The 21,522-nt window shown below is 51.0% G+C and overlaps 1 protein-coding gene across 1 annotated transcript in view; it reads right to left on the bottom strand.

Annotated features, from left to right (window-relative positions):
• The window catches only part of LOC135536838 (CD82 antigen-like), a 72,997-nt gene that overhangs the window by 39,113 nt on the left and 12,362 nt on the right, over nucleotides 1-21,522 (bottom strand). The window contains exon 2 of the mRNA XM_064963084.1: nucleotides 2,482-2,554. Within this exon, the coding sequence (XP_064819156.1) occupies nucleotides 2,482-2,544 (63 nt within the window). The 5' untranslated portion in view covers nucleotides 2,545-2,554. The remainder of the gene's footprint in view (nucleotides 1-2,481; nucleotides 2,555-21,522) is intronic.

Genomic DNA, 21,522 nt, shown 5'->3' with positions numbered 1-21,522 from the left:
GTTCCATTCTAGTTTCTCTACATCAGTTCTGTTAGTAGTGATGTTTCTCTACATCAGTCCTGTTAGTAGTGATGTTTCTCTACATCAGTCCTGTTAGTAGTGATGTTTCTCTACATCAGTCCTGTTCCATTCTAGTTTCTCTACATCAGTCCTGTTAGTAGTGATGTTTCTCTACATCAGTCCTGTTCCATTCTAGTTTCTCTACATCAGTCCTGTTCCATTCTAGTTTCTCTACATCAGTCCTGTTAGTAGTGATGTTTCTCTACATCAGTCCTGTTAGTAGTGGGATCACACCATACATTCACAGTGTAACTTAAAAGCCTTAAACTCTGGATCAGACTTTTAATTGACCCTGTTCAGAGATGGGAATGATGGATGATAGAGAGAGGGGGGTTGTGGAAGCCTTGGATTGAGCAGATGAGTATCTCCGTGGTAACCAGGCCACAATCACTTAATCTGCTCTCTAATGAAGAAACCAGGGAGAGAGGGATGGAGGGAGGGGGCGAGAGAGAGAGGGGGCATGAGAGAGAGAGAGAGAGAGAGAGAGAGGGGGCATGAGAGAGAGAGAGAGAGAGGGGGGCATGAGAGAGAGAGAGAGAGAGAAAGGGGGCATGAGAGAGAGAGAGGGGGCATGAGAGAGAGAGAGAGAGGGGGCATGAGAGAGAGAGAGAGAGAGAGAGAGGGGGGCATGAGAGAGAGTGAGAGAGAGAGAGAGAGAGAGAGGGGGCATGAGAGAGAGTGAGAGAGAGAGAGAGAGAGAGAGGGGCATGAGAGAGAGAGAGAGAGAGAGAGAGAGAGAGAGGGGGGCATGAGAGAGAGAGAGAGAGAGAGAGAGGGGGCATGAGAGAGAGAGAGAGAGAGAGAGAGGGGGCATGAGAGAGAGAGAGAGAAGGGGAGAGAGGGCATGAGAGAGAGGGAGCATGAGAGAGAGAGAGAGAGAGAGGGGGAGCATGAGAGAGAGAGAGAGAGAGGAGAGAGAGGGCATGGGAGAGAGAGAGAGCAGAGAGAGAGAGAGAGAGAGAGAGAGAGAGAGAGAGAGAGAGGGCATGAGAGAGAGAGAGAGAGAGAGAGAGAGAGAGGGCATGAGAGAGAGAGAGAGAGAGAGAGAGAGAGAGAGCAGAGAGAGAGAGAGAGAGAGAGAGAGAGAGAGAGAGGGCTTGAGAGAGAGAGAGAGAGGGCATGAGAGAGAGAGAGAGAGGGCATGAGAGAGAGAGAGAGAGAGAGAGGGCATGAGAGAGAGAGAGAGGGCATGAGAGAGAGAGAGAGAGGGCATGAGAGAGAGAGAGAGAGAGAGAGATGAGAGAGAGAGAGAGAGAGAGGGCATGAGAGAGAGAGAGAGAGAGAGAGAGAGAGAGAGAGGGCATGAGAGAGAGAGAGAGAGAGAGAGAGAGAGAGAGAGAGAGGGGCATGAGAGAGAGAGAGAGAGAGAGAGAGGGGCATGAGAGAGAGAGAGAGAGAGAGAGAGAGAGAGAGAGAGAGAGAGAGAAAGGGCATGAGAGAGAGAGCGAGAGAGAGAGAGAGAAAGGGCATGAGAGAGAGAGAGGGCATGAGAGAGAAAGGGCATGAGAGAGAGAGAGGGCATGAGAGAGAGCATGAGAGAGAGAAAGGGCATGAGAGAGAGAAAGGGCATGAGAGAGAGAAAGGGCATGAGAGAGAGAAAGGGCATGAGAGAGAGAGAAAGGGCATGAGAGAGAGAGAAAGGGCATGAGAGAGAGAGAAAGGGCATGAGAGAGAGAGAGAGGGCATGAGAGAGAGAGAGAGGGCATGAGAGAGAGAGAGAGGGCATGAGAGAGAGAGAGAGAGGGGCATGAGAGAGAGAGAGAGAGGGCATGAGAGAGAGAGAGAGAGAGAGAGGGCATGAGAGAGAGAGAGAGGGCATGAGAGAGAGAGAGAGGGCATGAGAGAGAGAGAGAGAGAGAGAGAGAGAGAGAGAGAGAAAGGGCATGAGAGAGAGAGAGAGAGAGAAGGGCATGAGAGAGAGAAAGGGCATGAGAGAGAGAGAGAGAGAGAGAGAAAGGGCATGAGAGAGAGAGAGAGAGAGAGAGAGAGAGAAAGGGCATGAGAGAGAGAGAGAGAGAGAGAGAGAGAGAGAGAGAGAGAGAGAAAGGGCATGAGAGAGAGAGAGAGAGAGAGAAAGGGCATGAAAGAGAGAGAGAAAGGGCATGAGAGAGAGAGAGAAAGGGCATGAGAGAGAGAGAGAAAGGGCATGAGAGAGAGAGAAAGGGCATGAGAGAGAGTGAATGATGTCAGAGAATGAGAGAGTGAAACAAGAAGACAAAGGATGACAGAGAGTAGTTGGTGTGTGTTGATGAGTTCACATTCCCTCCCACCGACTCGACCTCAACCCGGTCCAGCAGGGCAATAGAGCCGTGGCGGTCAGACGGTTGGTATGTCATGCACGGTTTTCATCCACTCAGAGGAGAGGCTGAGGTCCTGCACTGTATTGGCATGTCATCTGTGTCTGGGAAATAAGATACTTACGAAGAAGAGGACATTGAACAGGAACAGGAAGTACTTGGTTGCCTTCATGCAGCCTTTCCCCATTGTGATCGCTCTGTGAACAACAACAGAATACAAAATATTTAGTCATACTTTATTTGAAGAGTACGTAAAGCATTAATATAATACGACCATGAAGATAAAAATCACAGGTCAGGTCAGACATCCCTGTGGTCTACTGAAGAGTTTAACACGATGCCATCAAAGTACAGAGAGGGGACATGATCCACATAAGTGTGTGTGTGTCTGGATTTGCTGGTGTGAGAGGCCTACAGTATAAGTGGTGACAGACGCCTGGAACCCTCTGACCTGCTGGCTAAGCTGCTGAGATGATAGAGACCTGGATCTCTAGGAGACAGATGCCTGGAACCCCCTGACCTGCTGGCTAAGCTGCTGAGATGATAGAGACCTGGATCTCTAGGAGACAGATGCCTGGAACCCCTGACCTGCTGGCTAAGCTGCTGAGATGATAGAGACCTGGATCTCTAGGAGACAGATGCCTGGAACCCCTGACCTGCTGGCTAAGCTGCTGAGATGATAGAGACCTGGATCTCTAGGAGACAGATGCCTGGAACCCCCTGACCTGTTGGCTAAGCTGCTGAGATGATAGAGACCTGGATCTCTAGGAGACAGATGCCTGGAACCCCCTGACCTGCTGACTAAGCTGCTGAGATGATAGAGACCTGGATCTCTAGGAGACAGATGCCTGGAACCCCCTGACCTGCTGGCTAAGCTGCTGAGATGATAGAGACCTGGATCTCTAGGAGACAGATGCCTGGAACCCCCTGACCTGCTGGCTAAGCTGCTGAGATGATAGAGACCTGGATCTCTAGGAGACAGATGCCTGGAACCCCCTGACCTGCTGGCTAAGCTGCTGAGATGATAGAGACCTGGATCTCTAGGAGACAGATGCCTGGAACCCCTGACCTGCTGGCTAAGCTGCTGAGATGATAGAGACCTGGATCTCTAGGAGACAGATGCCTGGAACCCCCTGACCTGCTGGCTAAGCTGCTGAGATGATAGAGACCTGGATCTCTAGGATACAGATGCCTGGAACCCCCTGACCTGCTGGCTAAGCTGCTGAGATGATAGAGACTTGGATCTCTAGGAGACAGATGCCTGGAACCCCCTGACCTGCTGGCTAAGCTGCTGAGATGATAGAGACCTGGATCTCTAGGAGACAGATGCCTGGAACCCCCGAACTAACACCGGTCAAACAGGGTGCCGAACTAACACCGGTCAAACAGGGTGCCGAACTAACACCGGTCAAACAGGGTGCCGAACTAACACCGGTCAAACAGGGTGCCGAACTAACACCGGTCAAACATGGGACTTAAAAACGGTCCCACAGCCAAGAGGCCCGAACGTGAATATATAGTGAAACAAGGCTGTTCCATTATGTTAACTAGTCAACATAAGACCAGTTTACTGCCATGTTAACGATGTGTTCAAAGAGCCCCTTCAGCCACAAGACAGGCCAGTCGTTACAGAGGAGGTCTGTGAGTCAGACAGTTAAACCAGGCTAAACGGTCTCAACATACTGTTTAAAAACACAGGGACACATACAGTGGAAAACATGACAGGGCTGTAATATAGAAGTGGACACCAACTTGCACACCAACGATGCATCCTAAATGCAACCCCATCCCCTATATAGTGCACTACTGTTGACCAGGGCCCTGTATAGCGCACTACTGTTGACCAGGGCCCTGTATAGCGCACTACTGTTGACCAGGGCCCTATATAGTGCACTACTGTTGACCAGGGCCCTATATAGCGCACTACTGTTGACCAGGGCCCTATATAGCGCACTACTGTTGACCAGGGCCCTATATAGTGCACTACGGTTGCCCAGGGCCCTATATAGTGCACTACTGTTGACCAGGGCCCTATATAGTGCACTACGGTTGACCAGGGCCCTGTATAGTGCACTACGGTTGACCAGGGCCCTGTATAGTGCACTACGGTTGACCAGGGCCCTGTATAGTGCACTACGGTTGACCAGGGCCCTATATAGTGCACTACGGTTGACCAGGGCCCTATATAGTGCACTACGGTTGACCAGGGCCCTATATAGCGCACTACGGTTGACCAGGGCCCTATATAGCGCACTACGGTTGACCAGGGCCCTATATAGCGCACTACGGTTGACCAGGGCCCTATATAGCGCACTACTGTTGACCAGGGCCCTATATAGCGCACTACTGTTGACCAGGGCCCTATATAGCGCACTACTGTTGACCAGGGCCCTATATAGCGCACTACTGTTGACCAGGGCCCTATATAGCGCACTACCTTTAGACCAGGGCCCTATATAGCGCACTACCTTTAGACCAGGGCCCTATAAAGCGCACTACCTTTAGACCAGGGCCCTATATAGCGCACTACTGTTGACCAGGGCCCTATATAGCGCACTACTGTTGACCAGGGCCCTATATAGCGCACTACTGTTGACCAGGGCCCTATATAGCGCACTACTGTTGACCAGGGCCCTATATAGCGCACTACTGTTGACCAGGGCCCTGTATAGCGCACTACTGTTGACCAGGGCCCTGTATAGCGCACTACTGTTGACCAGGGCCCTATATAGCGCACTACTGTTGACCAGGGCCCTATATAGCGCACTACTGTTGACCAGGGCCCTATATAGCGCACTACTGTTGACCAGGGCCCTATATAGCGCACTACTGTTGACCAGGGCCCTATATAGCGCACTACTGTTGACCAGGGCCCTATATAGCGCACTACTGTTGACCAGGGCCCTATATAGCGCACTACCTTTAGACCAGGGCCCTATATAGCTCACTACTGTTGACCAGGGCCCTATATAGCGCACTACTGTTGACCAGGGCCCTATATAGCGCACTACTGTTGACCAGGGCCCTATATAGCGCACTACTGTTGACCAGGGCCCTATATAGCGCACTACTGTTGACCAGGGCCCTATATATCGCACTACTGTTGACCAGGGCCCTATATAGCGCACTACTGTTGACCAGGGCCCTATATAGCACACTACTGTTGACCAGGGCCCTATATAGCACACTACTGTTGACCAGGGCCCTATATAGTGCACTACTGTTGACCAGGGCCCTATATAGCACACTACTGTTGACCAGGGCCCTATATAGTGCACTACTGTTGACCAGGACCCTATATAGTGCACTACTGTTGACCAGGGCCCTATATAGCACACTACTGTTGACCAGGGCCCTATATAGCGCACTACTGTTGACCAGGGCCCATAAGAGAAAGGGAGGCTATTTGTAAAACCTCCGTGAAGAATGAGGGATTCTCCAGACACTGCAACTTCACCAGCTGCAGCGTTGCCTCGATGTTAAGTTAAGGGCATTTCCATGTCAAAGGACCCATGAGCACCAACATGTGAACTTCATAGGAGCATATCAAAAATTGGGTGACAAATGAAAGTGAACCCACTGGGCACAGACGTCAATTCAATGTCTATTCCATATGGGTTCAACTTATTTCGTAGAAATGATGTAAAAACAACGTTGATTCATCCAGTGTGACTGGCTGAAATGTGAAGCGGTCTTTTCAAAACAGCTCTTACATTAAAAAGGGCGTTATTATACACATTTTTCACATTTTCAGTGTTATTCCAACCTCATAAAAACACAGGAATATCTGGTTTTTGACTGCACTGGGCCTTTAAAAAAAGGTATTAGAAATAAAGTGGGTTCAGAAAGTATTTGATAAACATGAGCAAAAACGACTGCATAAAATAAATAAAAAATACTGAGCTATATTGTATTATTTTGTACTTATACTCAAACAGTTAGGGGTCAAATAGATTCACTTCCCTTCATTTCAATAGCTCACTTTGTGAGGATCAGGGCAGAGACTTTTTCTAAAAAATGTTTTCTGAGATTGGAGAACACATTGGGAGAGATGTTCGACCATTCCTCCAAACAGAATGTGTCCAGAACATTGATCTCCTTCGTCTTGAGTTTACGAACTTGGTCCTTGTTCAATTCAAACCACAGCTTTTCAAATGTGTCTCAAGGTCTGGAGACTGAGACGGCCATTGGAAAAATGTTGATTGTGTGGATTCATTTCTATGTGGATTTTAAAATGTGTTGCTTTTGGGGTTATTGTCTCGCTGGGAGATCCACTTGCGGACAACTTTTAGCCACCAGTCAGAGGCAACCAGAGTTTTTGGCAAAAATGTCCTGGTACTGGGTACAGTTCATGGTGCTGTTTACCTTAACGGCCTCAGGACCGATGGAAGTAATAAATCCCCAAAACATCAAAGATCCACCACTAGATTTTTTACAGTGGGTTCGGGGTTCGTTCTCATTTCGACAACCAAACCCACCGCTTGGCCAAAGAGCTCTATTTCCATCTCTTTGGATGAAAGCACCAGTTCCAAATCCCGGGCCAACACCGTTTAGTAAACTCCAGGCGTTGACATTTGTTGGATGACAAATATTTAGTTTTAGCAGAAATATATTTATATTATATTTAGTTTTAGCAGATATTTTAGCTTATATTTAGTTTTAGCAGAAATATTATTTGCCTTCTTTAAGTGAAGAAATATGACCTAGTATCTTTTGTCATTCTGTTACCAAACCCAACCTGCACCGTTCTGTAAGAGTAAATGTGTTTTTGTAAAACAAAATGTTCAGTGGAAATAGTTCAAAAGTAGTCCTCCTGTATATGTTGTTCGGTTTGTTCAACGTTGCAATCAAATAAATAAATAAATAAAAAATAAAATATATATATATATATATTTTTTTTTTAAAGCTTATACTTGAAAAGTCTGAGTCTAAGCATCATTTTGTTATCGTGGAATTACCCTTCATCAATCACAGGTCTATATAGAAGTTCAAGAGACCCTGCGGAGACCAAAGACCTAAAACAGCGAGGGTCCGGGCTATTGCCCCCCGACCACAATATTAAACTCAAATTGTTACATTTTCCAAAAATGCTCTGTTAAAAACGCCACCCGGCAGGTGAGCGTGAACTCACCGCCACCCGGCAGGTGAGCGTGAACTCACCTCGACCTCCTCTGCTTGTGGTCATTTGTCTTTGCGATGCGTCTCTTCTCTTAGCGGGCTTGTCTCATATCCAGAAAGGCACAGTGACTAAGATCAAATGAAGTCTCCAAGACTCTAACCTCAAAGCTGCTGTTTATGACATTATGGCAGTGATTTATCTTTGTCTGTTAAGTGCTGTAACATTATATAGAAGAGAGGCTATATAACACAGTAGAGAGGCTATATAACACAGTAGGGGGGCTACATAACACAGTAGAGGCTATAACACAATAGAGAGGCTATATAACACAGTAGAGGCTATAACACAATAGAGAGGCTATATAACACAGTAGGGGGGCTATATAACACAGTAGGGGGGCTATATAACACAGTAGGGGGGCTATATAACACAGTAGGGGGGCTACATAACACAGTAGAGAGGCTATATAACACAGTAGAGAGGCTATATAACACAGTAGGGGGGCTATATAACACAGTAGAGGCTATAACACAATAGAGAGGCTACATAACACAGTAGAGGGGCTACGTAACACAGTAGAGGCTATAACACAATAGAGAGGCTATATAACACAGTAGGGGGGCTACATAACACAGTAGAGGCTATAACACAGTAGAGGGGCTATATAACACAGTAGGGGGGCTATATAACACAGTAGGGGCTATAACACAATAGAGAGGCTACATAACACAGTAGAGGGGCTACGTAACACAGTAGAGGGGCTACGTAACACAGTAGAGGGGCTACGTAACACAGTAGAGGGGCTACGTAACACAGTAGAGGGGCTACGTAACACAGTAGAGGGGCTACGTAACACAGTAGAGGGGCTACGTAACACAGTAGAGGGGCTACGTAACACAGTAGAGGGGCTACGTAACACAGTAGAGAGGCTATAATACAGTAGAGAGGCTACATAACACAGTAGAGGGGCTATATAACACAGTAGAGGGGCTATATAACACAGTAGAGGGGCTACATAACAGTAGAGGGGCTACATAACACAGTAGAGGGGCTACGTAACACAGTAGAGGGGCTACGTAACACAGTAGAGGGGCTACGTAACACAGTAGAGAGGCTACGTAACACAGTAGAGGGGCTATAATACAGTAGGGAGGCTACATAACACAGTAGAGGGGCTATATAACACAGTAGAGGGGCTACATAACACAGTAGAGGGGCTACATAACACAGTAGAGGGGCTACGTAACACAGTAGAGGAGCTACGTAACACAGTAGAGGGGCTACGTAACACAGTAGAGAGGCTACGTAACACAGTAGAGGGGCTACGTAACAAAGTAGAGGGGCTACGTAACACAGTAGAGGCTATAACACAATAGAGAGGCTATATAACACAGTAGGGGGGCTACATAACACAGTAGAGGCTATAACACAATAGAGAGGCTATATAACACAGTAGGGGGGCTACATAACACAGTAGAGGCTATAACACAGTAGAGGGGCTATATAACACAGTAGGGGGGCTATATAACACAGTAGAGGCTATAACACAGTAGAGGGGCTACATAACACAGTAGAGGGGCTACGTAACACAGTAGAGGGGCTACGTAACACAGTAGAGGGGCTACGTAACACAGTAGAGGGGCTACGTAACACAGTAGAGGGGCTACGTAACACAGTAGAGGGGCTACGTAACACAGTAGAGGGGCTACGTAACACAGTAGAGGGGCTATAATACAGTAGAGAGGCTACATAACACAGTAGAGGGGCTATATAACACAGTAGAGGGGCTACATAACAGTAGAGGGGCTACGTAACACAGTAGAGGGGCTACGTAACACAGTAGAGGGGCTACGTAACACAGTAGAGAGGCTATAATACAGTAGAGAGGCTACATAACACAGTAGAGGGGCTATATAACACAGTAGAGGGGCTACATAACACAGTAGAGGGGCTACATAACACAGTAGAGGGGCTACATAACACAGTAGAGGGGCTACATAACACAGTAGAGGGGCTACGTAACACAGTAGAGGGGCTACGTAACACAGTAGAGGGGCTACGTAACACAGTAGAGGGGCTACGTAACACAGTAGAGGGGCTACGTAACACAGTAGAGGGGCTACGTAACACAGTAGAGGGGCTACGTAACACAGTAGAGGGGCTACGTAACACAGTAGAGGGGCTACGTAACACAGTAGAGGGGCTACGTAACACAGTAGAGGGGCTACGTAACACAGTAGAGAGGCTACATAACACAGTAGAGGGGCTACATAACACAGTAGAGGGGCTATATAACACAGTAGAGAGGCTACATAACACAGTAGAGGGGCTATATAACACAGTAGAGGGGCTATATAACACAGTAGAGGGGCTATATAACACAGTAGAGGGGCTACATAACACAGTAGAGGGGCTGTATAACACAGTAATAATATAGTAGAGAGGCTATATACAGTCTACTATCTAATATTAACGAGTGAGTGATTATATCCGGACGAGATCAGGCCTCCGTCTCCAAGACGAAGTGAAAGCAGAGAGAATAAAGGGTCATCTCTTTAAAAATGTTTTGTCTCCAACCTCATTGGCTAATACAAACACACTAGACACTTTCATCGAGTTCAGTAGCATAAAGAATTTACACAACGTATCAAATCGATGTTTCTGTCTCAAATACAAAGTGCTGTCTACTAACCTGTCGCTGAGGCACGGCCTCGTGTGTGTGTGTGTGTGTGTCTCTGTGTGCGTCTCTGTGTGCAACAGACATCTGTCGCCATTCAAAGAGGCCGTAAACACATTGCTGCACACATCTTACAGAAGACCCATCAGTAGTTTAACACACTACCGTAGCCAACCAATCACAGACCAGGGCCCGCATTCACAAAAGGTTCTCGGAGTTAGGAGTGCTGATCTAGGATCAGTTTCTGTCTTTTAGATCAGAATGAATACGACAATACGGACACTGAACAGAGGCACAGTCCCTCCTCCTCCTCCCCTAACTCCTCCTCCCCTCCTAACTCCTCCTAACTCCTCCTCCTCCCCTCCTAACCCCTCCTAACTCCTCCCCTCCTAACTCCTCCTCTTCCTCCCCTAACCCCTCCTCCTCCTCCCCTAACCCCTCCTCCCCTAACCCCTCCTCCCCTAACCCCTCCTCCTCTCCTAACTCCCCCTCCTCTCCTAACTCCCCCCTCCTCTCCTAACTCCCCCTCCCCCCTCCTCTCCTAACTCCCCCAACTCCCCCTCCCCCCTAACTCCCCCTCCCCCCTCCTCTCCTAACTCCCCCTCCCCCTCCTCTCCTAACTCCCCCTCCTAACTCCTCCTCCCCCTCCTCCTCTCCTAACTCCTCCTCCCCCCTCCTCCTAACCCCCTCCTCTCCTAACTCCTCCCCTCCTCCTCCCCCTAACTCCTCCTCCCTCCTCCTCTCCTAACTCCTCCTCCCTCTCCTAACTCCTCCTCCCTCTCCTAACTCCTCCTCCCTCCTCTCCTAACTCCTCCCCTAACCCCTCCTCCTCCCTCCTCCCCTAACCCCTCCTCCTCCCCTAACACCTCCTCTTCTCCTAAACACCTCCTCTTCTCCTAAACACCTCCTCTTCTCCTAAACACCTCCTCTTCTCCTAAACACCTCCTCTTCTCCTAAACACCTCCTCTTCTCCTAAACACCTCCTCTTCTCCTAAACACCTCCTCTTCTCCTAAACACCTCCTCTTCTCCTAAACACCTCCTCTTCTCCTAAACACCTCCTCTCTTTTCTTCCACCTCATCGTGTTTTTCCCCTTCTCCAAACCGTAAAGTATCCCAGGAGCCTCCAGAGCAGAGGGTTTCAGGATCATATGACATCCTTTCCAAGTGGCACCCTATTCCCTATGTAGTGCACTACTTTTGACCAGGGCCCATAGGGAACTACAGTATTTAGGGAATAGGGTGCCTTTTGGGACGCAGGCCTTTTCTTCTGCTTTCACTTCAGGGTTTCAACAAACAAGTCAAGGCAGTCCATCTCTCTCTCTCTCTGAACTTGCTTTTTCCCCCCAGTGGTTGTTCTGCTACTCCTCCCCTGTTTCTATCTGTACCAGGCACTACTGAGAGAACACATTGGGGTTGGCCGATATACAACACTCAGTATAGTGAGATAAGAGTGTATATGAGAGGGAGAGAGAGGGGGGAGAAGGGGAGGAGAGAAAGAAGGAGCGAGAGAGGGAGAGGAGCGGGGAGAGGGGAGAGGAGCGGGGAGAGGAGCGGGGAGAGGGAGAGGAGCGGGGAGAGGGAGAGGAGCGGGGAGAGGGAGAGGAGCGGGGAGAGGGAGAGGAGCGGGGAGAGGAGCGGGGAGAGGGGAGAGGGAGAGGAGCGGGAGAGGGAGAGGAGCAGGGAGAGGGAGAGGGGAGAGTGAAAGCACTGGGTCAAGATCAGAGTTTGAAGTCAGAGTGAGAGCTTGCAGGTCACTTTGCTTCCACTTTCTGTCTACATGTGTTTGCATCAGAGGCGGCTGGTGCCGTTTATGACGAGGGAGGATTAAACTCTTTTCTTATGAGCATTACAGCATATTGGATGACTGTCATTCGTACTCCATTCACCCAGTTCAATATAACATTGATAGGGTTTAGGATACTACATGATACTCTAATTGTTCCTATACCCATCATGAGGTTGCTACAACCAGGCCTAAACCCTACACCCATCATGAGGTTGCTCCAACCAGGCTTAAACCCTAATACCACCATGAGGTTGCTACAACCAGGCCTAAACCCTACACCCATCATGAGGTTGCTACAACCAGGCCTAAACCCTACACCCATCATGAGGTTGCTCCAACCAGGCCTAAACCCTACACCCATCATGAGGTTGCTCCAACCAGGCTTAAACCCTAATACCACCATGAGGTTGCTACAACCAGGCCTAAACCCTACACCCATCATGAGGTTGCTACAACCAGGCCTAAACCCTACACCCATCATGAGGTTGCTCCAACCAGGCCTAAACCCTACACCCATCATGAGGTTGCTCCAACCAGGCCTAAACCCTACACCCATCATGAGGTTGCTACAACCAGGCCTAAACCCTACACCCACCATGAGGTTGCTACAACCAGGCCTAAACCCTACACCCACCATGAGGTTGCTCCAACCAGGCCTAAACCCTACACCCACCATGAGGTTGCTCCAACCAGGCCTAAACCCTACACCCATCATGAGGTTGCTCCAACCAGGCCTAAACCCTACACCCATCATGAGGTTGCTCCAACCAGGCCTAAACCCTACACCCATCATGAGGTTGCTCCAACCAGGCCTAAACCCTACACCCATCACGAGGTTGCTCCAACCAGGCCTAAACCCTACACCCATCACGAGGTTGCTCCAACCAGGCCTAAACCCTACACCCATCACGAGGTTGCTCCAACCAGGCCTAAACCCTACACCCATCACGAGGTTGCTACAACCAGGCCTAAACCCTATACCCATCACGAGGTTGCTCCAACCAGGCCTAAACCCTACACCCATCATGAGGTTGCTCCAACCAGGCCTAAACCCTACACCCATCATGAGGTTGCTCCAACCAGGCCTAAACCCTACACCCACCATGAGGTTGCTACAACCAGGCCTAAACCCTACACCCACCATGAGGTTGCTCCAACCAGGCCTAAACCCTACACCCACCATGAGGTTGCTCCAACCAGGCCTAAACCCTACACCCATCATGAGGTTGCTCCAACCAGGCCTAAACCCTACACCCATCATGAGGTTGCTCCAACCAGGCCTAAACCCTACACCCATCATGAGGTTGCTCCAACCAGGCCTAAACCCTACACCCATCATGAGGTTGCTCCAACCAGGCCTAAACCCTACACCCATCATGAGGTTGCTCCAACCAGGCCTAAACCCTACACCCATCATGAGGTTGCTACAACCAGGCCTAAACCCTACACCCATCATGAGGTTGCTCCAACCAGGCCTAAACCCTACACCCATCATGAGGTTGCTCCAACCAGGCCTAAACCCTAATACCACCATGAGGTTGCTCCAACCAGGCCTAAACCCTAATACCACCATGAGGTTGCTCCAACCAGGCCTAAACCCTACACCCATCATGAGGTTGCTCCAACCAGGCCTAAACACTAATACCACCATGAGGTTGCTCCAACCAGGCCTAAACCCTAATACCACCATGAGGTTGCTCCAACCAGGCCTAAACCCTAATACCACCATGAGGTTGCTACAACCAGGCCTAAACCCTACACCCATCATGAGGTTGCTCCAACCAGGCCTAAACCCTACACCCATCATGAGGTTGCTACAACCAGGCCTAAACCCTACACCCACCATGAGGTTGCTCCAACCAGGCCTAAACCCTACACCCATCATGAGGTTGCTCCAACCAGGCCTAAACCCTACACCCATCATGAGGTTGCTCCAACCAGGCCTAAACCCTACACCCATCATGAGGTTGCTCCAACCAGGCCTAAACCCTACACCCATCATGAGGTTGCTACAACCAGGCCTAAACCCTACACCCATCATGAGGTTGCTCCAACCAGGCCTAAACCCTACACCCATCATGAGGTTGCTCCAACCAGGCCTAAACCCTAATACCACCATGAGGTTGCTCCAACCAGGCCTAAACCCTAATACCACCATGAGGTTGCTCCAACCAGGCCTAAACCCTACACCCATCATGAGGTTGCTCCAACCAGGCCTAAACACTAATACCACCATGAGGTTGCTCCAACCAGGCCTAAACCCTAATACCACCATGAGGTTGCTCCAACCAGGCCTAAACCCTAATACCACCATGAGGTTGCTACAACCAGGCCTAAACCCTACACCCATCATGAGGTTGCTCCAACCAGGCCTAAACCCTACACCCATCATGAGGTTGCTACAACCAGGCCTAAACCCTACACCCACCATGAGGTTGCTCCAACCAGGCCTAAACCCTACACCCATCATGAGGTTGCTCCAACCAGGCCTAAACCCTACACCCATCATGAGGTTGCTCCAACCAGGCCTAAACCCTACACCCATCATGAGGTTGCTCCAACCAGGCCTAAACCCTACACCCATCATGAGGTTGCTACAACCAGGCCTAAACCCTACACCCATCATGAGGTTGCTCCAACCAGGCCTAAACCCTACACCCATCATGAGGTTGCTACAACCAGGCCTAAACCCTACACCCATCATGAGGTTGCTCCAACCAGGCCTAAACCCTACACCCATCATGAGGTTGCTCCAACCAGGCCTAAACCCTAATACCACCATGAGGTTGCTCCAACCAGGCCTAAACCCTAATACCACCATGAGGTTGCTCCAACCAGGCCTAAACCCTAATACCACCATGAGGTTGCTCCAACCAGGCCTAAACCCTACACCCATCATGAGGTTGCTCCAACCAGGCCTAAACCCTAATACCACCATGAGGTTGCTCCAACCAGGCCTAAACCCTAATACCACCATGAGGTTGCTCCAACCAGGCCTAAACCCTAATACCACCATGAGGTTGCTACAACCAGGCCTAAACCCTACACCCATCATGAGGTTGCTCCAACCAGGCCTAAACCCTACACCCATCATGAGGTTGCTACAACCAGGCCTAAACCCTACACCCACCATGAGGTTGCTCCAACCAGGCCTAAACCCTACACCCATCATGAGGTTGCTCAAACCAGGCCTAAACCCTACACCCATCATGAGGTTGCTCCAACCAGGCCTAAACCCTACACCCATCATGAGGTTGCTCCAACCAGGCCTAAACCCTACACCCATCATGAGGTTGCTACAACCAGGCCTAAACCCTACACCCATCATGAGGTTGCTCCAACCAGGCCTAAACCCTACACCCATCATGAGGTTGCTACAACCAGGCCTAAACCCTACACCCATCATGAGGTTGCTCCAACCAGGCCTAAACCCTACACCCATCATGAGGTTGCTCCAACCAGGCCTAAACCCTAATACCACCATGAGGTTGCTCCAACCAGGCCTAAACCCTAATACCACCATGAGGTTGCTCCAACCAGGCCTAAACCCTAATACCACCATGAGGTTGCTACAACCAGGCCTAAACCCTACACCCATCATGAGGTTGCTCCAACCAGGCTTAAACCCTAATACCACCATGAGGTTGCTACAACCAGGCCTAAACCCTACACCCATCATGAGGTTGCTACAACCAGGCCTAAACCCTACACCCATCATGAGGTTGCTCCAACCAGGCCTAAACCCTACACCCATCATGAGGTTGCTCCAACCAGGCCTAAACCCTACACCCACCATGAGGTTGCTACAACCAGGCCTAAACCCTACACCCACCATGAGGTTGCTCCAACCAGGCCTAAACCCTACACCCACCATGAGGTTGCTCCAACCAGGCCTAAACCCTACACCCACCATGAGGTTGCTCCAACCAGGCCTAAACCCTACACCCATCATGAGGTTGCTCCAACCAGGCCTAAACCCTACACCCATCATGAGGTTGCTCCAACCAGGCCTAAACCCTACACCCATCATGAGGTTGCTCCAACCAGGCCTAAACCCTACACCCATCATGAGGTTGCTCCAACCAGGCCTAAACCCTACACCCATCATGAGGTTGCTCCAACCAGGCCTAAACCCTACACCCATCATGAGGTTGCTCCAACCAGGCCTAAACCCTACACCCATCATGAGGTTGCTACAACCAGGCCTAAACCCTACACCCATCATGAGGTTGCTCCAACCAGGCCTAAACCCTACACCCATCATGAGGTTGCTCCAACCAGGCCTAAACCCTAATACCACCATGAGGTTGCTCCAACCAGGCCTAAACCCTAATACCACCATGAGGTTGCTCCAACCAGGCCTAAACCCTAATACCACCATGAGGTTGCTCCAACCAGGCCTAAACCCTACACCCATCATGAGGTTGCTCCAACCAGGCCTAAACCCTAATACCACCATGAGGTTGCTCCAACCAGGCCTAAACCCTAATACCACCATGAGGTTGCTCCAACCAGGCCTAAACCCTAATACCACCATGAGGTTGCTACAACCAGGCCTAAACCCTACACCCATCATGAGGTTGCTCCAACCAGGCCTAAACCCTACACCCATCATGAGGTTGCTACAACCAGGCCTAAACCCTACACCCACCATGAGGTTGCTCCAACCAGGCCTAAACCCTACACCCATCATGAGGTTGCTCCAACCAGGCCTAAACCCTACACCCATCATGAGGTTGCTCCAACCAGGCCTAAACCCTACACCCATCATGAGGTTGCTCCAACCAGGCCTAAACCCTACACCCATCATGAGGTTGCTCCAACCAGGCCTAAACCCTACACCCATCATGAGGTTGCTCCAACCAGGCCTAAACCCTACACCCATCATGAGGTTGCTACAACCAGGCCTAAACCCTACACCCATCATGAGGTTGCTCCAACCAGGCCTAAACCCTACACCCATCATGAGGTTGCTCCAACCAGGCCTAAACCCTAATACCACCATGAGGTTGCTCCAACCAGGCCTAAACCCTAATACCACCATGAGGTTGCTCCAACCAGGCCTAAACCCTAATACCACCATGAGGGTTGCTACAACCAGGCCTAAACCCTACACCCATCATGAGGTTGCTCCAACCAGGCCTAAACCCTACACCCATCATGAGGTTGCTACAACCAGGCCTAAACCCTACACCCACCATGAGGTTGCTCCAACCAGGCCTAAACCCTACACCCATCATGAGGTTGCTCCAACCAGGCCTAAACCCTACACCCATCATGAGGTTGCTCCAACCAGGCCTAAACCCTACACCCATCATGAGGTTGCTCCAACCAGGCCTAAACCCTACACCCATCATGAGGTTGCTCCAACCAGGCCTAAACCCTACACCCATCATGAGGTTGCTACAACCAGGCCTAAACCCTACACCCATCATGAGGTTGCTACAACCAGGCCTAAACCCTACACCCACCATGAGGTTGCTCCAACCAGGCCTAAACCCTACACCCATCATGAGGTTGCTACAACCAGGCCTAAACCCTACACCCATCATGAGGTTGCTCCAACCAGGCCTAAACCCTACACCCATCATGAGGTTGCTACAACCAGGCCTAAACCCTACACCCATCATGAGGTTGCTCCAACCAGGCCTAAACCCTACACCCATCATGAGGTTGCTCCAACCAGGCCTAAACCCTACACCCACCATGAGGTTGCTACAACCAGGCCTAAACCCTATACCCATCATGAGGTTGCTCCAACCAGGCCTAAACCCTACACCCACCATGAGGTTGCTACAACCAGGCCTAAACCCTACTGATATGTATAATCAGGTCCTTGCTCGTTTTTTAATATAATTTGCCACTGCTCAACCAACAGCCTGTTGATCCCAACAAATCGACCAGTCAACTAAATGGGGTAAAATGGACCTCAAACTAAAAGGAAAAAGGACATTCTAGACGAGATCTACACTGTTTCTAGACCAGGGATGGGACACTGATGGGGATGGGGGCGACAAGAAAGTTAAAAACTCATCAGGCTGCTGTGGTTCGTGGGTCTGCAAACCCACATCCATTTATTATTTTGCATGATATTATTCCAAATGCCTGTAATCGCAAGAATCTACTTTTGTTGTTTTTCATGTTTCTGAGCGTTTAGGTGCTGGTTCTCATGTTGTCTTTTTGGTCTCGTCTCCTTGGCTCCTCTGTGCATCTTCCCATTTACACCAGAGATCTGGATATAAATCACGAGATGCTCATGTCTCAGCCCGAACAATGGGAATTGTTGTCCCAAAGGCAGGCGACAAGCTTCGGTCCAAAACAAGCCCATAGAAATGCATTGGGCTGACTGTGGACAGGTTTTGGAGTAAAACCTCTTGCTTCGCCTCTTCCTCTATGATTTACACACACACACCAAGCCCCTCCCCCCCCGCCACACACACCAAGCCCCTCCCCCCCCCGCCACACACACCAAGCCCCCCCCGCCACTCACACCAAGCCCCCCGCCACTCACACCAAGCCCCCCCCCCGCCACTCACACCAAGCCCCTCCCCCCGCCACTCACACCAAGCCCCTCCCCCCGCCACTCACACCAAGCCCCTCCCCCCGCCACTCACACCAAGCCCCTCCCCCCGCCACTCACACCAAGCCCCCCCCCCCGCCACTCACACCAAGCCCCTCCCCCCGCCACTCACACCAAGCCCCTCCCCCCCCGCCACTCACACCAAGCCCCTCCCCCCCCCCCCCCCCGCCACTCACACCAAGCCCCTCCCCCCGCCACTCACACCAAGCCCCTCCCCCCGCCACACACACCAAGCCCCTCCCCCCCCCCGCCACTCACACCAAGCCCCTCCCCCCCGCCACTCACACCAAGCCCCTCCCCCCGCCACTCACACCAAGCCCCTCCCCCGCCACTCACACCAAGCCCCTCCCCCCCCGCCACTCACACCAAGCCCCTCCCCCCGCCACTCACACCAAGCCCCTCCCCCCCCCGCCACTCACACCAAGCCCCTCCCCCCAAGCCCCCCCTCCTCTGGTCCGGTAGCACAGTCACACTCTGGTCTGGTCCGGTAGTACAGTCACACTCTGGTCTGGTCCGGTAGTACAGTCACACTCTGGTCTGGTCCGGTAGTACAGTCACACTCTGGTCCGGTAGTACAGTCACACTCTGGTCCGGTAGTACAGTCACACTCTGGTCCGGTAGTACAGTCACACTCTGGTCCGGTAGTACAGTCACACTCTGGTCCGGTAGTACAGTCACACTCTGGTCCGGTAGTACAGTCACACTCTGGTCCGGTAGTACAGTCACACTCTGGTCCGGTAGTACAGTCACACTCTGGTCCGGTAGTACAGTCACACTCTGGTCCGGTAGTACAGTCACACTCTGGTCCGGTAGTACAGTCACACTCTCCTCTGGTCCGGTAGTACAGTCACACTCTCCTCTGGTCCGGTAGTACAGTCACACTCTCCTCTGGTCCGGTAGTACAGTCACACTCTCCTCTGGTCCGGTAGTACAGTCACACTCTCCTCTGGTCCGGTAGTACAGTCACACTCTCCTCTGGTCCGGTAGTACAGTCACTCTCTGGTCCGGTAGTACAGTCACACTCTGGTCCGGTAGTACAGTCACACTCTGGTCTGGTCCGGTAGCACAGTCACACTCTGGTCTGGTCCGGTAGCACAGTCACACTCTGGTCTGGTCCGGTAGCACAGTCACACTCTGGTCTGGTCCGGTAGCACAGTCACACTCTGGTCTGGTCCGGTAGCACAGTCACACTCTGGTCTGGTCCGGTAGCACAGTCACACTCTGGTCTGGTCCGGTAGCACAGTCACACTCTGGTCTGGTCCGGTAGCACAGTCACACTCTGGTCTGGTCCGGTAGCACAGTCACACTCTGGTCTGGTCCGGTAGCACAGTCACACTCTGGTCTGGTCCGGTAGCACAGTCACACTCTGGTCTGGTCCGGTAGCACAGTCACACTCTGGTCTGGTCCGGTAGCACAGTCACACTCTGGTCTGGTCCGGTAGCACAGTCACACTCTGGTCTGGTCCGGTAGCACAGTCACACTCTGGTCTGGTCCGGTAGCACAGTCACACTCTGGTCCGGTAGTACAGTCACACTCTGGTCTGGTCCGGTAGTACAGTCACACTCTGGTCTGGTAGTACAGTCACACTCTGGTCCGGTAGTACAGTCACACTCTGGTCCGGTAGTACAGTCACACTCTGGTCCGGTAGTACAGTCACACTCTGGTCCGGTAGTACAGTCACACTCTGGTCCGGTAGTACAGTCACACTCTGGTCCGGTAGTACAGTCACACTCTGGTCCGGTAGTACAGTCACACTCTGGTCCGGTAGTACAGTCACACTCTGGTCCGGTAGCACAGTCACACTCTGGTCCGGTAGCACAGTCACACTCTGGTCCGGTAGCACAGTCACACTCTGGTCCGGTAGCACAGTCACACTCTGGTCCGGTAGTACAGTCACACAGGGATTGTGACAACCCTTCTTCTCATGTGTCGAGTCAAAGAGGCTGAGTGTGGATGTGTTTAACACCAGTCTCATTAGTCACTCTCATCCTACAGGCTGTCATCACACATCATCCTAATGGCTTGATAATGAAGCTGGAATACAGGCTTCCCCTGTTCGAGGACAAATCACACACACCGTTTTAATGGAGCGCTCGTCCACTTGAACAAGCCTGTTTCCCAAGCAGGGCAAGGTTAAGTTTCATCAGCGTTCAGCTGGTCTAGCAAGTCTCTGGCTACGACTACACACATGCAAAACCCACACAACACGTCGCTTAACACCTGCCCTCCTTAACAAAACCCGTGCACTCACTGGCCCGCCCCTCTTCTAAATCTCTCTCACACACACACACCATAGCCAACATCCTCCAGCAACCATCCTCGAGACAGAGAGACAGACAGAGAGACAGAGAGACAGACAGGACAGGGCCCCGCGTTGAGTTGGCCACCAAAACAAAGGCAGCTTTCAGCCACTCTGATCCCTGAACAAAAGGAGAAACACTGAGAGGAGAGAGGACCACTCCCCTCCAGCCGTACATTCAAACTGCGTCCCAGATAACACCCTATACAGCACGCTACTTTGGATCTGAGTCCCTAGTGGCACCCTGACCATCGGGCTCTGTTCAAAAGTAGTGCACTACATAGGGAATATAGCGTCAGTTGGGACACAGGCCTCTTCACTACAACAGCAGACCGATATGAAAGATGTCCCTTTCTCAACAGAACAATGGTTAGTTATGACCAAGTGATCGGAGGCCGTTTTTAAAAGGGGTTTAACTATCCCTGCCTGGTTGAGGTAACTGGGCTGGGAGGACCAGAGAAAGGAGGGGGTTGAGGTAACTGGGCTGGGAGGACCAGAGAAAGGAGGGGGTTGAGGTAACTGGGCTGGGAGGACCAGAGAAAGGAGGGGGTTGAGGTAACTGGGCTGGGAGGACCAGAGAAAGGAGGGGGTTGAGGTAACTGGGCTGGGAGGACCAGAGAAAGGAGGGGGTTGAGGTAACTGGGCTGGGAGGACCAGAGAAAGGAGGGGGTTGAGGTAACTGGGCTGGGAGGACCAGAGAAAG

The sequence above is a fragment of the Oncorhynchus masou genome, unplaced genomic scaffold (genome assembly GCF_036934945.1).
Source record: "Oncorhynchus masou masou isolate Uvic2021 unplaced genomic scaffold, UVic_Omas_1.1 unplaced_scaffold_670, whole genome shotgun sequence".
Lineage (NCBI taxonomy): Eukaryota > Metazoa > Chordata > Actinopteri > Salmoniformes > Salmonidae > Oncorhynchus > Oncorhynchus masou.
Note: the sequence above shows the minus strand (reverse complement) of the source record. Positions and strands in the feature narration are given on the sequence as shown.